At 44.5% G+C, this 18331-nt stretch overlaps 1 protein-coding gene across 3 annotated transcripts in view; it reads right to left on the reverse strand.

Moving 5' to 3' along the window:
- Positions 1-7463: 7463 nt before the first annotated feature.
- Positions 7464-18331, reverse strand: part of LOC102943860 (24-hydroxycholesterol 7-alpha-hydroxylase) — a 61704-nt gene continuing 50836 nt past the window's right edge. For all 3 annotated transcript variants that reach the window (XM_007061705.3, XM_043542172.1, XM_043542173.1), the window contains 2 exons: positions 15551-15638; positions 7464-14001 (listed from right to left, as the gene is read on the reverse strand). In XM_007061705.3, coding sequence (XP_007061767.1) covers positions 13930-14001; positions 15551-15638 — 160 coding nt within the window. In that variant the 3' untranslated portion in view covers positions 7464-13929. The remainder of the gene's footprint in view (positions 14002-15550; positions 15639-18331) is intronic.

Genomic DNA, 18331 nt, shown 5'->3' on the forward strand with positions numbered 1-18331 from the left:
TCCCAGGCCTGACCCCACTCCACCCCTTCCCCCAAGGCCCCACCCTGTCTCTTCCTACCCCCGCCCCACCTCTTCCCTACCCAGTTCTGCCCCCTCCCCCGAGCAAGCTGCGTTCTCTCTCCTCCTCCCTCCCCCGCAGTGCCTCCAGACGAAAAAGCTGATTAGCGGTAGGCGCTGGGAGGGATGGGGAGGCGCTGATCGGTGGGGCCTGCTGGTGGACAGGAGGTGCTGGGCGGAGGGGAAGGTTGGTAGGGGGGCTCCTCCTGGCCCCCCCGCCCACACACCCTGCCTTCTATCTCACCTCCCCACCCACCTCCTCATGAAGCGCGGGCAGGGCCCAGGGCGGTCGCCCCGATTCGCTGTACCCTAGGGACGGCTCTCCCCACAAGCCCGGGTCCATCCACCCGGGCTGGGAGGCTCACTGCTGCGAGCTATGTGGACATACTGAAGTCTTATAGATTTCAATAGAGGTTAAGAACACGCTTGAGTGCCTTGCTAAATAAGGACAATACTTAGCAATTCTAACCTATAGCCTATTGCTTCACAATAGTGAGTATCATTATCCCCATTTTGCAGAAGAGAAACTGAGCCACAGAAAGATGAAGTGACTTGCCCAAAGGCACACAGAAAGTCAGCCCCAGAACTGGGAACAGAACCCAGGCTTCCAGACTCTTAGTTCCATACGTAATCCGTGGGTCTGTGCCTTCTCAGACAGCGTATGTACAGAATGGTATTATCTTTGTAAAGACTTCAGTACTATAATTATCTTCCCAGGACTCTCATGGAAACAAGATATTTATAACTCCATTAAGCCTTTCCTGGTAATTTTATGATCAAAGTGGAGAAATAAATAATTATCTGCCCATCAATGGCACGTCCAATGTTGTTCAGCATAGATACACGATGAAAGCTTCTCCTTGGTCGTTTCAATTAAACTCTTGCTATCTCCTGAATGCCTTTCTTGTGCCTAATTCCCCTTCACTGCATACCAGTGGAGAAGAAATATTTTTGGCCATGTGATGAGCCACATGTTTAGAATGCACCAAATCATTGGGAAAGATGCTTGCTGCCAAGAAAGCCAAATGTTTTTTTTTTAATATAATGTGATGGTTTAAAATTTTACTTTGCTAAACCAGTGATGCCCCCTTAACCTTTGGTAGTTTCACTGGGGCTGCCCATAAACTATGTTACATATTTTTGGGTGATTTTCAAGATGCATCCTCCCAAAGATGACAAGTGGGGAGCAGGGCATGTGGGGTTGCTGCTTGGCTTGTACTGAGCATGCTCAGTAACACTGCTGTTCCCCCCACCCCTTCCTCAACCCCACTATCTGCAGGCACGGGTCTCCTCTGCACCCACCACTTACAATGTTTGTAACTCCGAAACAAGAAAGCAGAATTAAGGACTCGCCCATCCCCTAATCTGTTAAGTAATTTATGGACAGCTGCATCAAAGACCAACAGAGCTACTTCAGTACACCTCTACCCCGATATAACGCAGTCCTCGGGAGCCAAAAAATCTTACCGCGTTATAGGTGAAACCACGTTATATCGAACTTGCTTTGGCCTTCAGCATTTCCGTTATTAATAGTGACTCCCCGTCCCCTGACTGACCCCTCAGAACCCCCGACCCATCCAACCCCCCCCTCCCGCTCCTTGTCCCCTGACTACCCTATCCAGAGACCCCCTGCCCCTAACCACCCCCCCAAGACCCCACCCCCTATCCTGCTCCTTGTCCCCGACCGCTCCCTCCAGAGACCCCCCGCATCCCTAATCACCCCCAGGACCCCACCCCCTGCTCAACCCCCCTGCTCCCCATCCACACCCCCACCCCCTGACAGGCTCCCTGGGACTCCCACGCCCTATCCAACGCCCCCATTCCCCGTCCCCTGACCTCCCCGCCCCCAGAATCTCTGAACCATCCAACCCCCCCGCTCCCTATCCACTGACCGCCCCCCAAGACCCTCTGCCCCTTATCCAAGCCCTCGTCCCCGGCCCGGCACCCTTAACGTGCCGCTCAGAGCAGCGTGTCAGAGCCTGACGTGCGGATCCACCGGAACGCGCAGCCCTGCCCCCCAGAGCGCTGCTTTACCGCATTATATCCAAATTCGTGTTATATCGGGTCACGTTCTATCAGGGTAGAGGTGTATCTCAAGCAATCCCTTGTATTTCCGTAAAACTGCTATAACAAATGTGTTGAATACAGAAAATACTAAGTCTACCTGTATTTAGCTCTCTAAGGCAACTGGGCCCTGAGTCAAGATACTTAACACATGTGCTGAAAGTAAAATAGGTGCCTAAGTCCATTTCGCTTTGGCTCAGTGTTTAACACCACTGACCTTGGCAATATTTTTTTTATAGGCAGTGTAGCAGGGTGATCACCCTGCTCTGAGTTAAAAACAGCCCTGGGAAACAGCTGCCCCAGGGAGCCAATCATGAGCGGACTTGAGGCAGCCAATCAGGACCCGGCTGGGTAGTATAAGAAGGGCTCCTGGGGCATGAGAAGGACCTAGCTGCTTGGGAGACAGGGTACCTTGGGCAGAGCAGTGCTGGGGAAGAGTAAAAGGAGCTGGGGAGTGCCAGCCTGGCAACTCCCCAGGTTGAGGCCTTATTAAAGGTCTAAGGAGGTACTGGGGCTGCAGAGGTGCAGCCTGGGGATAGGCAGAGGCAGCTGGTCCAACCCCCTTGCCAGTGATGAGTGGCCATTACAGACTGCAGTTTGCCCCAGAGAAAGGGGGCTAGATGATGACTGGCAGTAGCCACTGAAGCAAGGTGGGCAAAGGGGTGGGGGTTCCCCTGTGAGGGGAAACCCAGAATATAGGGCAGCACCCCAAGGGTAAGGGGCACTGGGGTCTGGGAGGGACATGGGGCCTGTGGCAGGTGACACACCGGCCAGCTGGAGGCACTCTGAGGCTAGAAAGAGCTAATTCCTAGACTGACCAGCAGGAGGCGCTGTGCCAGTGAGTGCTTGATCTGTTACAGGCGGCCATTGTTAGCTTAAATTAGTTCATTTCAAGAACTGGTGTCATGTTTTTTTGTCCCCAGATGCAGCCTGCTTTCAGGAGCCACCTGGTAAACCTAATCTTCTGGTTTCTTTGACTCTGTGTATATGCCCCACCCAAGGGCAGAAAGGGGATTATGTAACATGACTGAAGTAAAGACAGAGCCCATTCTCTGCCCCCTGGGAATGCATGGCTGGCAAGCATGGGTGAGAGGGACCTATTTCATCAAAAGTTAGACATTTCCTCTAGAAATCTGTTTTCCATGGGGTTTTTTTGTTTTGGTTTTTTGGTTTCTCAGCAGTGGCTGAGTTTTCAGCTGAAACACTTTTACTTCTTCAACAAAATCCCAAAACTTCAACGAAAGCAGAAACTTTTCCAATTTTTTTTCACAAGAATTGTTTTCCAACCAGCTTTAGATTCATGAGCAGGCTCCCACTGTGCTTGCTGCTCCCTAGACTGTAAGGGAAAGCAGCTGGGCCTTAAAAGAGGAGAGACAGTTGAAGGTTGTTAGCAGATACCTGCAAGGAGCAAGAAGGTTCCTGAGTCAGCAGGGGGAAGGCCTGTGGAGATGGCCAAATTCCCAGCAAAAGGGACTGGGCCAAGCTGCAAGTGGGATGAAGACTTTGTAAGTTTGAGGTTTTCTTTGAAACATTTGGTTCAGGACTTAATAAATTGGACTCCAGCAAGGGAAAAGGTTACGAATATCTGGCTTGTGGACTTTTTAAGGGAGCCTGATTTAAGAGGAAACTGAGGAAGACCTCCGCAGAGCCACACTTGGGCAGAAGGGGGCACTACAGGGCAGGTATTCTCTTTGCCATAAGGCCTAGAGTAAGGTTGCTAGATCCTCTGAAGCCTGGCTTCCCCACATGGATAATCCTACTTCCTAAAGTTTGAGATTTTTTTCAGGGCAATTCCTCTGTGTCCCCCAAACCGCTCTGGGGCCCACTTTTGCTTCATCCAAAGTGGATTCCCACACTCCTTTGTCTCAATCCCCTAGTAGTCAGAGCTCATCCCTCCATAACACAGTATCTTTAAGAGTCTGGGTTTTCCCCAGTTTCCAAGGGGTCCTGTGCAGTGTAGCAGACCTAACACTCATGACAAGCATGGAATAGTCATCTTATGTCTCCCTGTTTCCCACAATGCAGGCATACAGTTGGGCAGACTCCATACCACTTTCCCTTTCTGTCTCTGGGGTGGATGAAGGAAAAGCAAGGCTTCTGGGATAGTAAGTTGTGGGGAAATGGGGCACACAGGAAGGCATTGCCCTGAAATTAAAAAACAAAACAAAACAGACTCTGACTTTGAGAAATGGGGCAATGACTATGGGGAAGCCAGGTTTCATAGTAATTAGCAACCTGGCAGAGGCCTGCCCCAAAGCACCCCCCTTTCTGGCCAAGTGTGGGTCTGAAGAGGCCTGCCTCAGTTTCCTTACAAAGTCCACACAGGCTAGATATTAAAAACATTCCCTCTTCTGGGGTCCAGTTTGTTAAGTTTTTCATGCAGACTTCCAAAAGAAAGCACAGACTTACAAAGTCTTCATCCCAGTTTCAGCTGGGCCCAGTCCTGCCTCCCTAAGGAGCAGTTTTCTCTTCAGCATTCTAACTTTCTTCTGCTTTCCACTCCTAACTCAGGCCCCTTTAGGAACTCACTTCTCTCCCCTTTTATAAGCCCAGGTGCCTTCCCTTCAGGCCTATTGGGCAGCAGATAATCAGTCCATGTATATTGGCCCCTTGGTTTTCATGGATTCCAAGGCCAGAAGGGACTATTGAGGGACACCTCTATGACACAGTCCATAGAACATCCCCAAAATAATTCCTAGAGCACAGCTTTTAGAAGACCATCCAATCTTGGTTTAAAAATCATTAGATGATGAAGAATATGGCACAACCACTGGTAAAATGGAGCGAATAATTAAGCAATCAATTTGCAGACATCTAGAAGGTAATAAGTAACAGTCAGCATGGATTTGTCAAGAACAAATCCTGTCAGACCAACCTGATAGCTTTCTTTGACAGGGTAACAAGCCTTGTGGCTAGGGGGGAAGTGGTAGATGTGGTATATCTTGACTTTAGTAAAGCTTTTGATACTGTCTTCCCTGACCTTCTCATAAACAACCCAGGGAAATACAACCTACATGGTGCTACTATAAGGTTGTTACAAAACTGGTTGAAAAACCGTTCCCAGAGAGTAGTTATCAGTGGTTCACAGTTATGCTGGAAGGGCATAAGGAGTGGGGTCCCGCAGGGATCAGTTCTGGGTCCAGTTCTGTTCACTATTTTCATCAATGATTTAGATCATGGCATAGAGAGTACACTTATAAGATTTGTGGACGATACCAAGCTGGGAGGGGTTGCAAGTGCTTTGGAGGATAGGATTAAAATTCAAAATTATCTGGACAAACTAGAGAAATGGTCTGAAGTAAATAGGATGAAATTCAATAGGGACAAATGCAAAGTACTCCACTTAGGAAGGAACAATCAGTTGTACACATACAAAATGGTAAATGACTGCCTAGGAAGCAGTACTGTGGAAAGGGACCTGGGGGTCATAGTGGACCACAAGCTAAATATGAGTTAAGAGTGTAACACTGTTGCAAAAAAAGCAAACATCATTCTGGGATGTATTAGCAGGAGTGTTGTAAGCAAGACATGAGAAGTACTTCTTCCGCTCTACTCTGCACTGATTAGGCCTCAACTGGAATATTGTCTTGAGTTCTGGGCGCCACATTTCAGGAAAGATGTAGACAAATTGGAGAAAGTCCAGAGAAGAGCAACACAAATGACTAAAGGTCTAGAAAACATTGGAAAAAATTAGACTTGTTTAGTCTGGAAAAGAGAAGACTGAGAGGGGACATGATAACCGTTTTCAAGTACATAAAAGATTGTTACAAGGAGGAGGGAGAAGAATTATTCTTCTTAACCTCTGAGGATAGGGCAAGAAGCAACGGGCTTAAATTGCAGCAAGGGAGGTTTAGGTTGGACATTAGGAAAAACTTCTTGTCAGGGTGGTTAAGCTCTGGAATAAATTGCCTAGGGAGGTTGTGGAATCTCCATCATTGGAGATTTTTTAAGAGCAGGTTAGACAAACATCTGTCAGGGACGCCTAGATAATACTTAGTTCTGCCATGAGAACTAAGGGACTGGAGTCCCTTCCAGTCCTATGATTCTCTGGTTAATTACTCTCACTGTTAAAAATGTATGCCGTAGTTCCAGTCTGAATTTGTCTAGCTTCAACTTCCAGCCATTGGGCGGTGTTATATTTCTCTGCTATATTGAAGAGCCCATTGTTAAATATTTGTTACCCATGTAGGTACTTATAGACTCTAATCAAATCACCCCCTACCCTTCTCTTTTTTAAGCTAAATAGATTGAGCTCCTAGAGTCTCTTACGATAAGGCATGTTTTCTAACCCTTTAAATATTCTTGTGGCTCTATGCTGAACCCTCTCCAATTTATCAACATCCTTCCTGAATCGTGGACACCAGAACTAGACATAGTATTCCAGCAGTGGTTGCATGAGTGCCAAATGCACAGATAAAATCACCTCTTTACTCCTACGAGAAATTCCTGTTTATGCACCCAAGGATAGAATTAACCCTTTTAGCCACAGCATCACAGTGGGAGTTCACAGTCAGCTGATTATCTACCATGACCACCTAATCTTTTTCAGTATCACTACTTCCCAGGATAGAGTCCCCCATCATGTAAGTATGGCCTATGTTCTTTGTTCCAAGATGTATGCATTTAGATATAGCAGTATTAAAATGCATATTGTTTACTTGGGCCCAGTTTAGCAGGTAATCCAGATCACTCCGTATCAGTGACCTTTCCTGTTCATTATTTACCACTCCCCCAATTGCTGGGTCATCTGCAAACTTTATCAGTGACAACTTTTTTTCTTCCAGGTTATTGATAAAAATGTTAAATATCATAGGGCCAACAACTGATCTCTGCAGGATCCCACTAGAAATACACCACTCGGTTGATGATGATTCCCCACTTTCAATTACGTTTTGAGACCTATCAGTTAGCCAGTTTTTAATCCATTTAATGTGTGCCATGTTAATTTTATATCTTTCTAGTTTTTTAATCAAAACATCCTGTGGTACCAAGTCAAATGTCTTACAGAAGTCTAAGTATATTATATCACCACTATTACTGTTATCAATAAAAATTGTAATTTAATTTAAAAAGTTATCAAGTTAATCTGACAGGATCAATTTTCCATAAACCCATATTGATCGCCATTAATTACTCTCCTTTAATTCTTTGTTAACTGAGTCCTGTATCGACCACTCCATTATCTTATCCAAGATAGATGTCAGAAAGACAGACATAATTAACAGGGTTGTCCTATTTACCTTTTAAAAAACTATTGACACAACATCAGCTTTCCTCCTGTCTTCTAGAACTTTTTGAAAATCAACATTAACAGTCCAATGAACTCCTCAGCCAGCTCTTGGATACAAATTTTCTGCACCTGCTGATTTTAAAATGTCTAACTTTAGTAGCTTCTGTTTAACATCTTCCTAAGCTACTAGTGGAGTGGAAAGAGTGTTGTCATATGACATGACTACATCATCTGATTTTTTCCCAAATAAAGAACAGAAATATTTATGGAACACTTCTGCCTTTTCTGCTTTATTATTGATAATTCCACTGTTTCCATCTAGTAATGGACCAATAGCATTGTTACAATTCTTTTTGTTCCAATATACTTTAAAAACTCCTTCTTATTGTCCTTAACTCTGTGGGCCAAAGATTTCACCTTGTGTCCCTTTGCTTCCCTTATCAATTTTCTACAATTTCTAGCTTCTGAGTTATAGTCATTACTATCAAATTGCCTTTCCTTCCATTTGTTCATTTCCCTTCTAAACCAAGCCATTTTTTTTAAACCAATACAACCTTTTTTATAGATGGCTTTTTAGTCATCTAGTAAAGTGTACTTAAACAATTCCAGTGTCTCATTCACATATTTCTGATTAAATTCATCTTCTCAACAGATTTGGCTCATAATTGTTTTCAGCATTATGAAGGCACCAAGTGTATTATTGTTCTGGACTTTATTCTGTTGGCACATTATAAATGTGATCAACCCATTAGCTGTCTAAGGCAATTGGCCCTGATTCAAAGTACTTAAGCACATACTTAAACTGAAGTGCATAATTAAGTCCCATGACCAAGAACCCCTCCCTGCCAACTGGCAAGGAGGTTATAGGAATGTGCTAATTCTGGTATGTACATTCTGGTTCACCAAAAACTGTTATGTGAGGTCTTTAATGAAATGCAGGGTGACACCGGTCATTAATACCAGTGTGAAATGTATGTACAGATACAATGTGAGGACACACACACATACAGAAAATATGTTTTAAAGTCTGTATTGAGGCAGAGTTGACAAACAGGTTTTTCTGTCAGACAAGGGATATTTATTCACCTGTCTCGCTATTGAAATGTAAATTGAGTATTATCTCATTCATAATGGCTCTCCCGTCACCCATCTAAGCTGAATGCAGATGAAAGACTAAGAATTTCAGAAAAGAACTAACAGGTAGAGAAACACTTAGGGGAAATGAACTTTTTCTTGAGCTACACTTCAAAGGTTTGCTGGACTATATTTGGAGAACAAAGATGACAACGAGGAAGTAAACAGGAAGTGCATTTACATTCATGACAATGGGATATCATTTTGCAATCTTTTGTTTCCATTATCCTCTCTCACTATTACTTGAATCTTGCATCTTTGATAATAAACTTATCCTTGTTTCCTGAGTTAAATCATACAAGCTGTTGTGTACACTGGTCCCTTGGGGACAGCAGACCTGGTATTTTTATGCATGTACAGGGTTGGACACTACAGGGGAATGCTCCACAGAGACCCTGGGACCGGGATGCACCAATTGTTAACATGCAAAGTAAAGGAAGGGCTAGCATAGCTCAGAGTGGAGTGCTTGGGTAGCTAATAGGCTGCTGGTGGCAGGGAGCTGACCCCCAACTTAGGGACAAGCAAGTCTCCCTCACAGTGGAGGTGAGGGGAAGGTAACAAAGTGACTCGCAGTCCTACATACTCCAAGAACCATCACACTATATTACCGTTAATTTTTAGTTCTGTGATCAGTTCCTCTTCATCTGTCAAGATAAGGTCTACTATAGAATTCCCCAGTGTTGGCTGTAATGTTTTTTGAGTTAGGAAATGGTCATCTGTACTATTTAGTAAATTGAGTATTGTTTCATTCACGATGGGTCTCCTATCACCCATCCAAAATCAGAGACAGCAGGGTCCAGTCACCCTGTGACAAATCAGGTTTGGTTTCCTGTATTTTATTTCTTGCCCTGAAGACAACCTGAACCACTGGTTTCCCGCTGTCAGAAAGGGAGGCTACTTACATCTAAAACAAATGAGCACCAAGCTCCTAGAGTCCTTGCTAAGCCAGACTGAGTACTTTGGTCACTTTGTAAGGAGATAGGTCCAGCTTGTGTCATGATAGAAGGGGTCAGAACCTAGAGTTCCTAAGGCATCTGGTGGGGCTTGGCCCACAGGGTATTACTTAATAATTCTCCTGTACATACATGCAATAGAGATGACCTTATTCTTACTTATCACTGAATTTTAAAAATCTGCAAGCACACCAGCCTGGTGGTGTTAAACAAAATACAGTCCCACCTTCTGCTGTCCCTTACAGGTGCACTGCTCCATTAGTCACAGTAGCAGAGTAGAATTTGCATTCAGGCTACCTGAACACCCCACACAATATTTACCGCTACAGCAATAAACTAGGAGCCAGACTCAAAGCCCACTGAAGTCAAGAAGAGTCTTTTCAAGGACCCATAAAGGCTTTGTATCCTCAGGAAGGGCCTGATTCCAAGGGATGATGAGAACTTGCAACTGCTGTTGAAGTCACTGGAAGTTGTAGGTGCACAACACCTTCTGAGATCAGGACCTAGCAAGTTACTTTCATATTAAAAAAGAAACAAACAATGAGCACAAGTGCTTAGATGCAACTAGTGTCCCAGCGCTCTGTACAGTGCCACATGACTGGTACAGGCAATAAAATAAATAGAGTGCTACAGTCTGGTGCCTGCGCCATTGAGAAAAACAGCAACAGAAAATATTAGGCAAAAGGGCGGCCAAAAATCAACAGGGAGAGGACATTTATTGTTAGAATGACGAGAAGGGAAAGAGTTCAAAACCATTTATATTGCTTGTTAAGTGCAAACAATGTGTCTCGTCTTGTACCGAACACAGATATGGTCCCTGCCCAGAACGCTTACAGTCTAACCTTACGCCCCATTGCAGACAGTTGGACTCCATATAGATGTAGGAATGTGCCCACACAGTTCCCTTGGCAACTTCAGGGCTTAAATTATACAACCAAGACCGATTAAATTAGCACAATGTGCCTGACAAGATCCCACTAATGGGATACAGCTATTCCACACTGCTTTATAAATCAGAAGATTTAGCAACTTTCAGGTTAGTTACAATACTGATAGTATGATTAAGGCTGAGCTAGTACTTTTATACTTAACCCCTATTTGCAATCACTCAAACTTTCTAGGACAAATAGAAACTTTCATAGGACAAAACCTCTCATATCTGATCTTAGCGCAGAGGTTGTTTTTAGAGGGTTTGAAGAAAAGCATTTGTAGATCTCAGAGGCTTAGACATCACGTTAAGTTTAAAAAAAAACAATCCTGGAGTGTGTTATGCAGGTTTGAAGTTGACACCCGAAGGTATTCCCAGCTCTCGAGGCAGATCGGAACTCATGTGCACTCTATTTTCAAATGTTCATATGTTACCTGTCAGCTCTGTGTTCTTGAGGAACCAGGGTGCAGAATCAAGCCTGTATGACTCACAAAAGAATACCTGTCCCCCCTCCAGCCTCTGCTTGACTCAAAACCTATCAGAAGAACAACTTACAAAAAGCAATGAAAAGGCAGTGGGTGACACACCTAAACCCCTCCGGACAAAGGTGACAGGATTAAGGCAACTCCCCTAACCTCATTTGCATGGAAGATGGGACAAGGAGGCATCTCCATTAGCATACAGAATGGAAAACAGATTCCAAGGCAAGAACCTCACTGAACTCTTGGACCAGAAAAGCAGGGAAGCACTGCATGATGGGGAATCTCTGCTGCAGATGTTAATGAACCCATGCCTGCACACACCCAACTCAGTAGTTATCAGACCAATTCTAGTAATAAATCCTTTATTGGTATCCAAAATACTGAAACTGACTAATTGCATTGTGAGCTCTCTTGAAGGAACACTGCCCATAGCCAGTAATGATCCGTTCCTATTGTCTAGCCTGAATAAAACAACTTTGCTATACTCCCTTGAGCCATTGGTTTACCCATAGACAAATCTTGTGTTCTCCCTTGAACCATTGTTGTTTCCCTACAAAAACCTACCTGCGCTCAAGTAAGTGTCCTGATGCCTGGATCCAAAATCTGCATCTTCTCCTGACTGATCATGCTGGGGTCTCAGCTACCACCATCACCTGGGAACCCTGACCAGTTCAAGCTTCACAGAGAGGTGAGAACCCAACTCTCTCTCTAGCTGGTTTTTTTTTTTCTACTCTAGGTATAGTTTTCTAACCCTGACCTGTGTGATAAGGTATAGTTTTCTAAACCTGACTTTTGGAATTAAATTTAAGCTAGATTTAATATTGTAACTGTTTTGTTTGTTTGGCTCTCCGTGTACGGTTATTACCTGGCAATAAATAACTTTTATGGTTAAGGTGGTTGCTTCCCTCCCTCTCTGTTTTGTGGTTTTGGCTTCCCTATTCGCTCTGCAGTGACACTCCTCTTACCTAAGCTAAAGATCCCTGTAGTGCCCAAAAATCCTGTGGGGTTTGCTCATCAAGTGGGTTCTACCAGAACAACTGTAATGTCAAAGTGAGAACAGGGACATGCTGAACCGGTGGCATAGGAGGGTGGCAGCTTGAAAGTGCTGCTCGACCTAGCCTGCTGGGTCCAGGGGCATATCAGGGGTCAATTTGAGAGTGCTGACTGACCTGGTCCACTCATATGTGCTCTGTTCATCTGTGTGTGTTTGTTCATCTGATTCTGGGGCTGAAGGAACCCAGCTCTGGGGAACCTAGGTCTGGCAGGATAGCTCCATTGGGAGGAAACTTGCAGAAGGGAGAAGTAGAGCTCCATATGAAAACACAAGTGACACAAACAGTACATTGATAGAATTACAGAAATCCCCTCCCCCCAAAAAAGTAACCCTAAAATGAGTGTACCCCAAAGCAACAGGCAAATCTGGTAACACAACTCTGCTGGAAAAAAAAATGTTTATAGCACAGAGTCATTACTGCTCATTGGGGATTACTGATGTGTCAAGTGTGATGTTGCCCTTTCGGGGAAAGAAAACATGAGAGAGAGTGTTTATTTTAAAGCAATGGGAAAGAAGTTTTTCCATGCTCACGACTGCAAAATACCAGAACAGATTTTGCTCAAACTTTCAAAAATTAAAACTATATAGACTCATACTTTTACGCAGTGACCACACATGAAAATATCAGCTCTAAAGGTGAGTGTTCAGAACCACTTAAGCAACAAAAAACAGGAGGTGAGAATGGAAACTGTCTTGCAGCTGTAACTATCATGAGCACAACCAGAGACCACTTTAATATACCATTACCAAAATCACTAGCCAACCAGGTGGCTAGGTTGCAATACTGTCAGATCCATAAACCAAGCGAGATAGGATCTGGTCACCAATTTAGTGCATCATACTATAGTTGTTATATTTTTTTTTCCTATGGAACTTAATTCTGTAGTTCTTACCATTTTAAAATGTCCTTTTTGGAGGCAAATATTTGTAAAAGTGATCAGTAGTCTTTACTTAAAACTAAAGATATACAAACAAGGTTATTATAATGTATCAAATCTGACAGCAGTTAAAATTTTGTATATTCTAAAAGACAATTTTAATTTGTTGAACTGCTTCCTCTAACCGTGGTTTTTTCCAGATTTTCTTTTTAGGGTTAGATATTTTCAGATTTGTGCAACAGCCAAAAAAGGGTTGGTATTTCACATGCTGTAAATCATTAAACGAAAGCAAAAGTCTTCTAGACCTTAGACAAAGTTTCCTTGCAAATTCTTGCGAAGTATAAAATGGAAAACAAACACCATGGCAAGGCTTTCATTATACTATAAGGTAGGGGGCAATTCTGAATCCCTGGAGCAACCAAAGCTCAACAAAAGTCAGTGGGAGTTTTGGCTGCACCCAGGGCAGAGGGTCACTTTCACTTTTCATATATTTCATTTACAATCATTTAGCTGTAGTTTAGACACAGGTCAGCTCCTCCTCTGGTGTAAATCATTCCAGCAAAGACAGAGGAGTTATGCTGATTTACACCAGCTGAGGATCTGATCCAGAGGGCCCAATCACTATGGTCCTGAACTTTGTGCATTCATTTATACCAGTGCAAGGCATTACTGTTCTGACCTGCTAACGCTTACCAGCCACTTTGCACTGGTCCAAGTGAACATGCAGCACAGCTGTGAATTGGGCCAAGACGACCTGATTTTCAAAGAGCTCCCAGCACAGCCTCCCTCTTTGTGCCCCAAAGTAACAGTGAGCATAATGAATCTGGCCTCTAAACGCCTGCCTTGTGTGTGCAGTCAGCGAGTTAGAAAGCTACACTGCCAATGATTACACCCACAAATTGCATATGCATAAAGGAAGGCTGCATTTTAAATACTGTGTCCTAAGCAATCAGGCCCAGGTGCTTAAATACCACAGTGATGGGCATGATACAAAAACTACACAAAGTACATACAGCATTTGAAACTGTTTAAAAAACTGCTTATGGCACCGACTACATTGGGGCGCATAGGACATGCTAAAGTGAAACAGAGCAATGGTCCCTCACAGACAGCAGCTGGCAAAGGAACCAGAGTTAGTCAAGTCAGCTTTCATTGCCGGAGTTTATACTGAACCCGGCATGCTCCCGTGGGCTGCTGTGTCCCCACTAAATGGAGAAGGCTCTGCAAAAAGATAGAAAAGCAGTAGAAAGACATGGTAAATATGCATCTGGGTTAGTTTAGTGAACGCAGCCCTTGTCTCGGTTTGCTTTGATATTATTATAGGCATTGTTTCTTAGAGATTTGCTTTGCCTTGTTACACAGACTTGAGAACCAATATTAAGGCCAACTCTTACTCCCACTGAAGCCAATCGGAGTTGTCATTGTCTTCAGCAGGACCAGATTTTGTCTCCCATGTTTCATTTTAGGCCAGTATTGGCTCTAATACAGTATGAAGCATGAACTCTAAGGGGACTCAATTTACTTTCAGTGGCATGATTGCCTGTGGTGGCAGACAGAAGGTGCAATTCACTCCAGTGGGAGCACAGACGCCAGTACTGCCCCAGTCCGGAAGAGGGAACTGCTGGCTGAGATATTGTGGCCAGCCCCTTTCCTTGGCTGCCCTACTCATTTTGAGGGCTGTGCTGACCAGCTCTGCTGCAACCCCCCCATCCTAAATGGACTTTCCACCACTGGGGAGTAGCAGCCCAGGTTCTTCCACCAGAACCAAGGAGTGCCGTTCCTCTGATATGCCAGCCTAATGGGCAACTCCTATAAATCCTGGGTTATTGCAAGCTTCCATCTCTTCTCCTGATGTTAGATACCTCACTTATGGCGGCTTAGATAGAAAGGCAAGTGGCACATTTGGGTCCTAGCAGGCTTATGTGTTGTGTTATGCAGAGCACCATGTTTGCGAAGGGGAATGCTAGCCAGCAAGCCCAGTGGGGAGGAATGCAGACATGGACAAGGAGCTGCTGCAGTCAGTGCTGCTCTTAGCCAGTCACTCACTAACAAGGGGTATTTCAGGCTTAATAATTAGTGCCATTGGATGCTCAAGGGGGCTGAGCACAGGGATGCACAGGCTGCTCCCAACGTGCTGCATTCTGGGCCCTGTTTGAGAGTGCAGAGACACAGGGCCTGTGTGGAGAGGGAGTAGCCTCTGGTGGAACCAGGACTCTGTGCATTGAGCTTCTTTCCCATTCTGCAGGGGAGGGCAATCCCTTCACCTCCTAATGGAATGAGAAGGAATGTGAATTCTTTGGTAATGATGTATTGACTTGCACCTGGTCCTTATCCCTCTGCCACATGAGTGCAAAGGCAATGGAGAAACAGGCCCTTGGAGTTTCCAGTCCCCTACCTGGGAATAACCTTTGAGCACGTAATGTGGCAAGGGTCCAGCCCATCAGACATGGATAAAATTATGTATGAGATGACAGACAGAAGTCATTTCTATATCCTCTACCTTGTGCTAAGTACCAGTAGAGAGGCAAATAGCACAAAGTCATTAAATAAGAAGCTAGGATGAGGTTTAGCCATCTATGGGCCAAAATGTGCTCTCAGCTGCACTGCTGTAAATCCAGAGGAGCTCCGTTGGCTTCAATGGCTGGATTTACATAGCTAGAAGTGAGGGCAGAATTTGCCCCTTACATATTTTTATCAATATTTTCACCATTTCAATTGAGAGTAAAGAAACAGGGTTAAAAGATTTGGATTAAACATACAAATATTTTACCTCCTTTGGTACTGGGTCCAAAAGAATAAATTCATATTTGTAAAGGAACAAAACGACTAGCATGTGAACCTCCATTATAGCAAGCCACCTAAAAAAGGCAAAGGAGAAAACAGTCGTTTATCTGGCATGACCATCTCATATTAGCAGAAAAAACACACGATCCCTTTTGCACACTTTAGAGTCCATCGCCTGTCTCTGCACACAAGTTTACCTCCAGCAGAAAACGATGCTGAGGATCTTGCTCTGCTCCTTTAGCAGGTAAAGGGTATGGCTGTTGTAGCTTCCCCTCCTGTCTGTGAAACTCTAAAACTACTGCACTGTGGTCCTCAACTCCTCTGCTACAAGAGTTTGTTTTAAACTAGGGTCTGTATGCTCATCTATTGGGCCCTACCAAATTCATAGTCCATTTTGGTCAATTTCACCATCATAGGGTTTTTAAATGAGCATTTAATGTTTTCAGATGTTTACATCTAAAATTTCATGATGTTGTAACCGTGGGGGTCCCGATCCAAAAGGGGTTCGTGGGGGTGGGGGAAATCACAAAGCTGTTGTAGTGGGGTTGTGGGATTGCCACTTTCACTTCTGCACTGCCTTCAGAGCTGCACACCCAGCCAGCAGCCGTGGAGCTTCCTACAGCCAGGGGAAGTACCTGGAGTGGGGCCTGATCCCTCCCTGAGAGCAGCTGGGCAGGAGAAGAAGAAGTTCGATCCCTCCACAGCTCAGCTGGGACTAGCAGCTGGAGCCCAGTGCAGTAGGAGCCCCCAGCCTGCCCCAACCCCTCCTTCTCAATCGCTCTCCCCTCCAATAGCTAGATTTCATGGGGGGAGTTCTGATTTCATGGTCCGTGATGCGTTTTTCATGGTTGTGAATTTGGTAGGGCCCTACTCATTTGGCAGCGTATGCCTTTATTCTCCTCTCACATTGTTGTGAGCCAGGAGGAACCTCACTGTAGCGCGAGGGGAATGAGACCTAGAAAAATACTACATGGGTACAACCTTCTATGTCACAGTACAATACAGCTGGGAGCGGGACAACAGAGTAACCATGAGATCGCAGCTTATTAGTTAGCATGTCAACATCAAAACCTGGGGAGAGCCCTGAACAGTTAGATCCTTTCCCATGTGCCCTCACAATCGCTGAGCTCTCCATTGTCAGTCTGTAGAGGACTTCAGACAGCCTCAGTCTTGGCTGTTGGGTTTTCCCCTCCATGGATCTGCACAAGAATTTTCTCTACCTATGCAGGCCCAGTTCACATTTAAGTCAAGTCAATGGGACAATTCACATGCTTTATGTTAGGCACGTGCATAAGTACCTTGCTGAATCAAGATCTCAAGTAATACTTTACTCTTATAGCATGCTTATCAGTAGATCTCAAAGCATTTTACAGAGGAGGTCAGTATCATTATCCCCATTTTACAGATGGGGAAACTGAGGCACAGAGCGGTGAAGTGACTTGCCTAACGTCACCCAGCAGGCCAGTGTCAGAGACAGGAATAGTATCCAAATCTCCTGAGTCCCAGTCCAGTGCCTTCTCCAGTAAGTCATACTGCTGTGAAGAGAAACCAAAGTAGTTCTGTAACTGAGTGGGCCAGATCTTGCAAAGTGTTGTGCACTCCCTCAGCTCCCACTGACTTCTCCAAGATTGTGCTCAGCACCTCACAGGATAAGGCCCCAGAGTGATTTTCCTCTGAGAATTCTGCAGAGTTCACTCCTTCCTGTTTTTACATAGTGACAATATGTGCTTAGTAAAGACTATCAGATGTTCTGTGTTCTATGTGTTACCCTAGATTTAAGGGCTGCGTGTACCTCAGAATGTGATTAAGCCAACTGCAACCATATTATGTGCATTAAGCCACCATGAACTAATAAAATAGAACACGGCATAGTTAAGGGTTAATTCGAATAAAGTAGGGCTTCTGAAGGCAAGGTCAAAACTAGCTGCAAGCTTGCAGACTCTGCTAATCAAAATGGGAGGAGGGGAGAGACAGAATCAACAATTTGAGATTGACAGGGAATAAGTGGACAAGAACCTTGGAGTTTGGGTGCCTTTGACATAGAAGCTTATTATGACTAGACTGTAAGGAATGTTTGTTGATAAGTAGTTTACTGATATTAGGAGAAGCGATGACTTAGCAGGGGTCACTATGATCTGTGTGTTTTGTAAAAGTTAGTTATAAAAAGGACTAGATAATAGAGTGTATTTTGGAGCAGTCCTCTGAAGCCATCCTGAGTGACATTCTTCCTGACACCTTACTCCCCAGTGGGGGAAACGATTGGCCATCGCAGAACTGCTGTAACTAATCAATACTGTCCCATATTTTAGGTAAATTTTTGGGATGTTCTAAACCTATTGCTTGTGTCTGTGTGTGCTTAAATATAATAAACTGTAGTTTTAGATAAGAGCATGCTTACTTGTGTTAAATCTATCAGCTGGAGTGCTGTGTTCCCATTGATTTATTCCTGACACTGCCTGGAGTGAAACAAGTTACCAGTGCTGTGGGTTCTGAAAACCCTGGGTAACACTTGGGCTATTATTAACTATTTGTAACCTGGTAGTGCCTCAGAGCCCCAGTCATGGGCCAGGACCCCATTGTGCTAGGTGCTGTACAAACCCAGAACAAAACAGTGGTCCCTTCCCCAAAGAGCTTGCAATTTAAGTAGAAGACAAGGACACAACAGATAGACATGGGGAGTATGAGGAAACAATGAGAAATGCTGACCAGTACTGGTAGGCAGCTGGTGTGCTGAGACACACCAACTCAGTTGTGTTTCTTTTTACAG

The sequence above is a fragment of the Chelonia mydas genome, chromosome 3 (genome assembly GCF_015237465.2).
Source record: "Chelonia mydas isolate rCheMyd1 chromosome 3, rCheMyd1.pri.v2, whole genome shotgun sequence".
NCBI classification, from domain to species: domain Eukaryota; kingdom Metazoa; phylum Chordata; order Testudines; family Cheloniidae; genus Chelonia; species Chelonia mydas.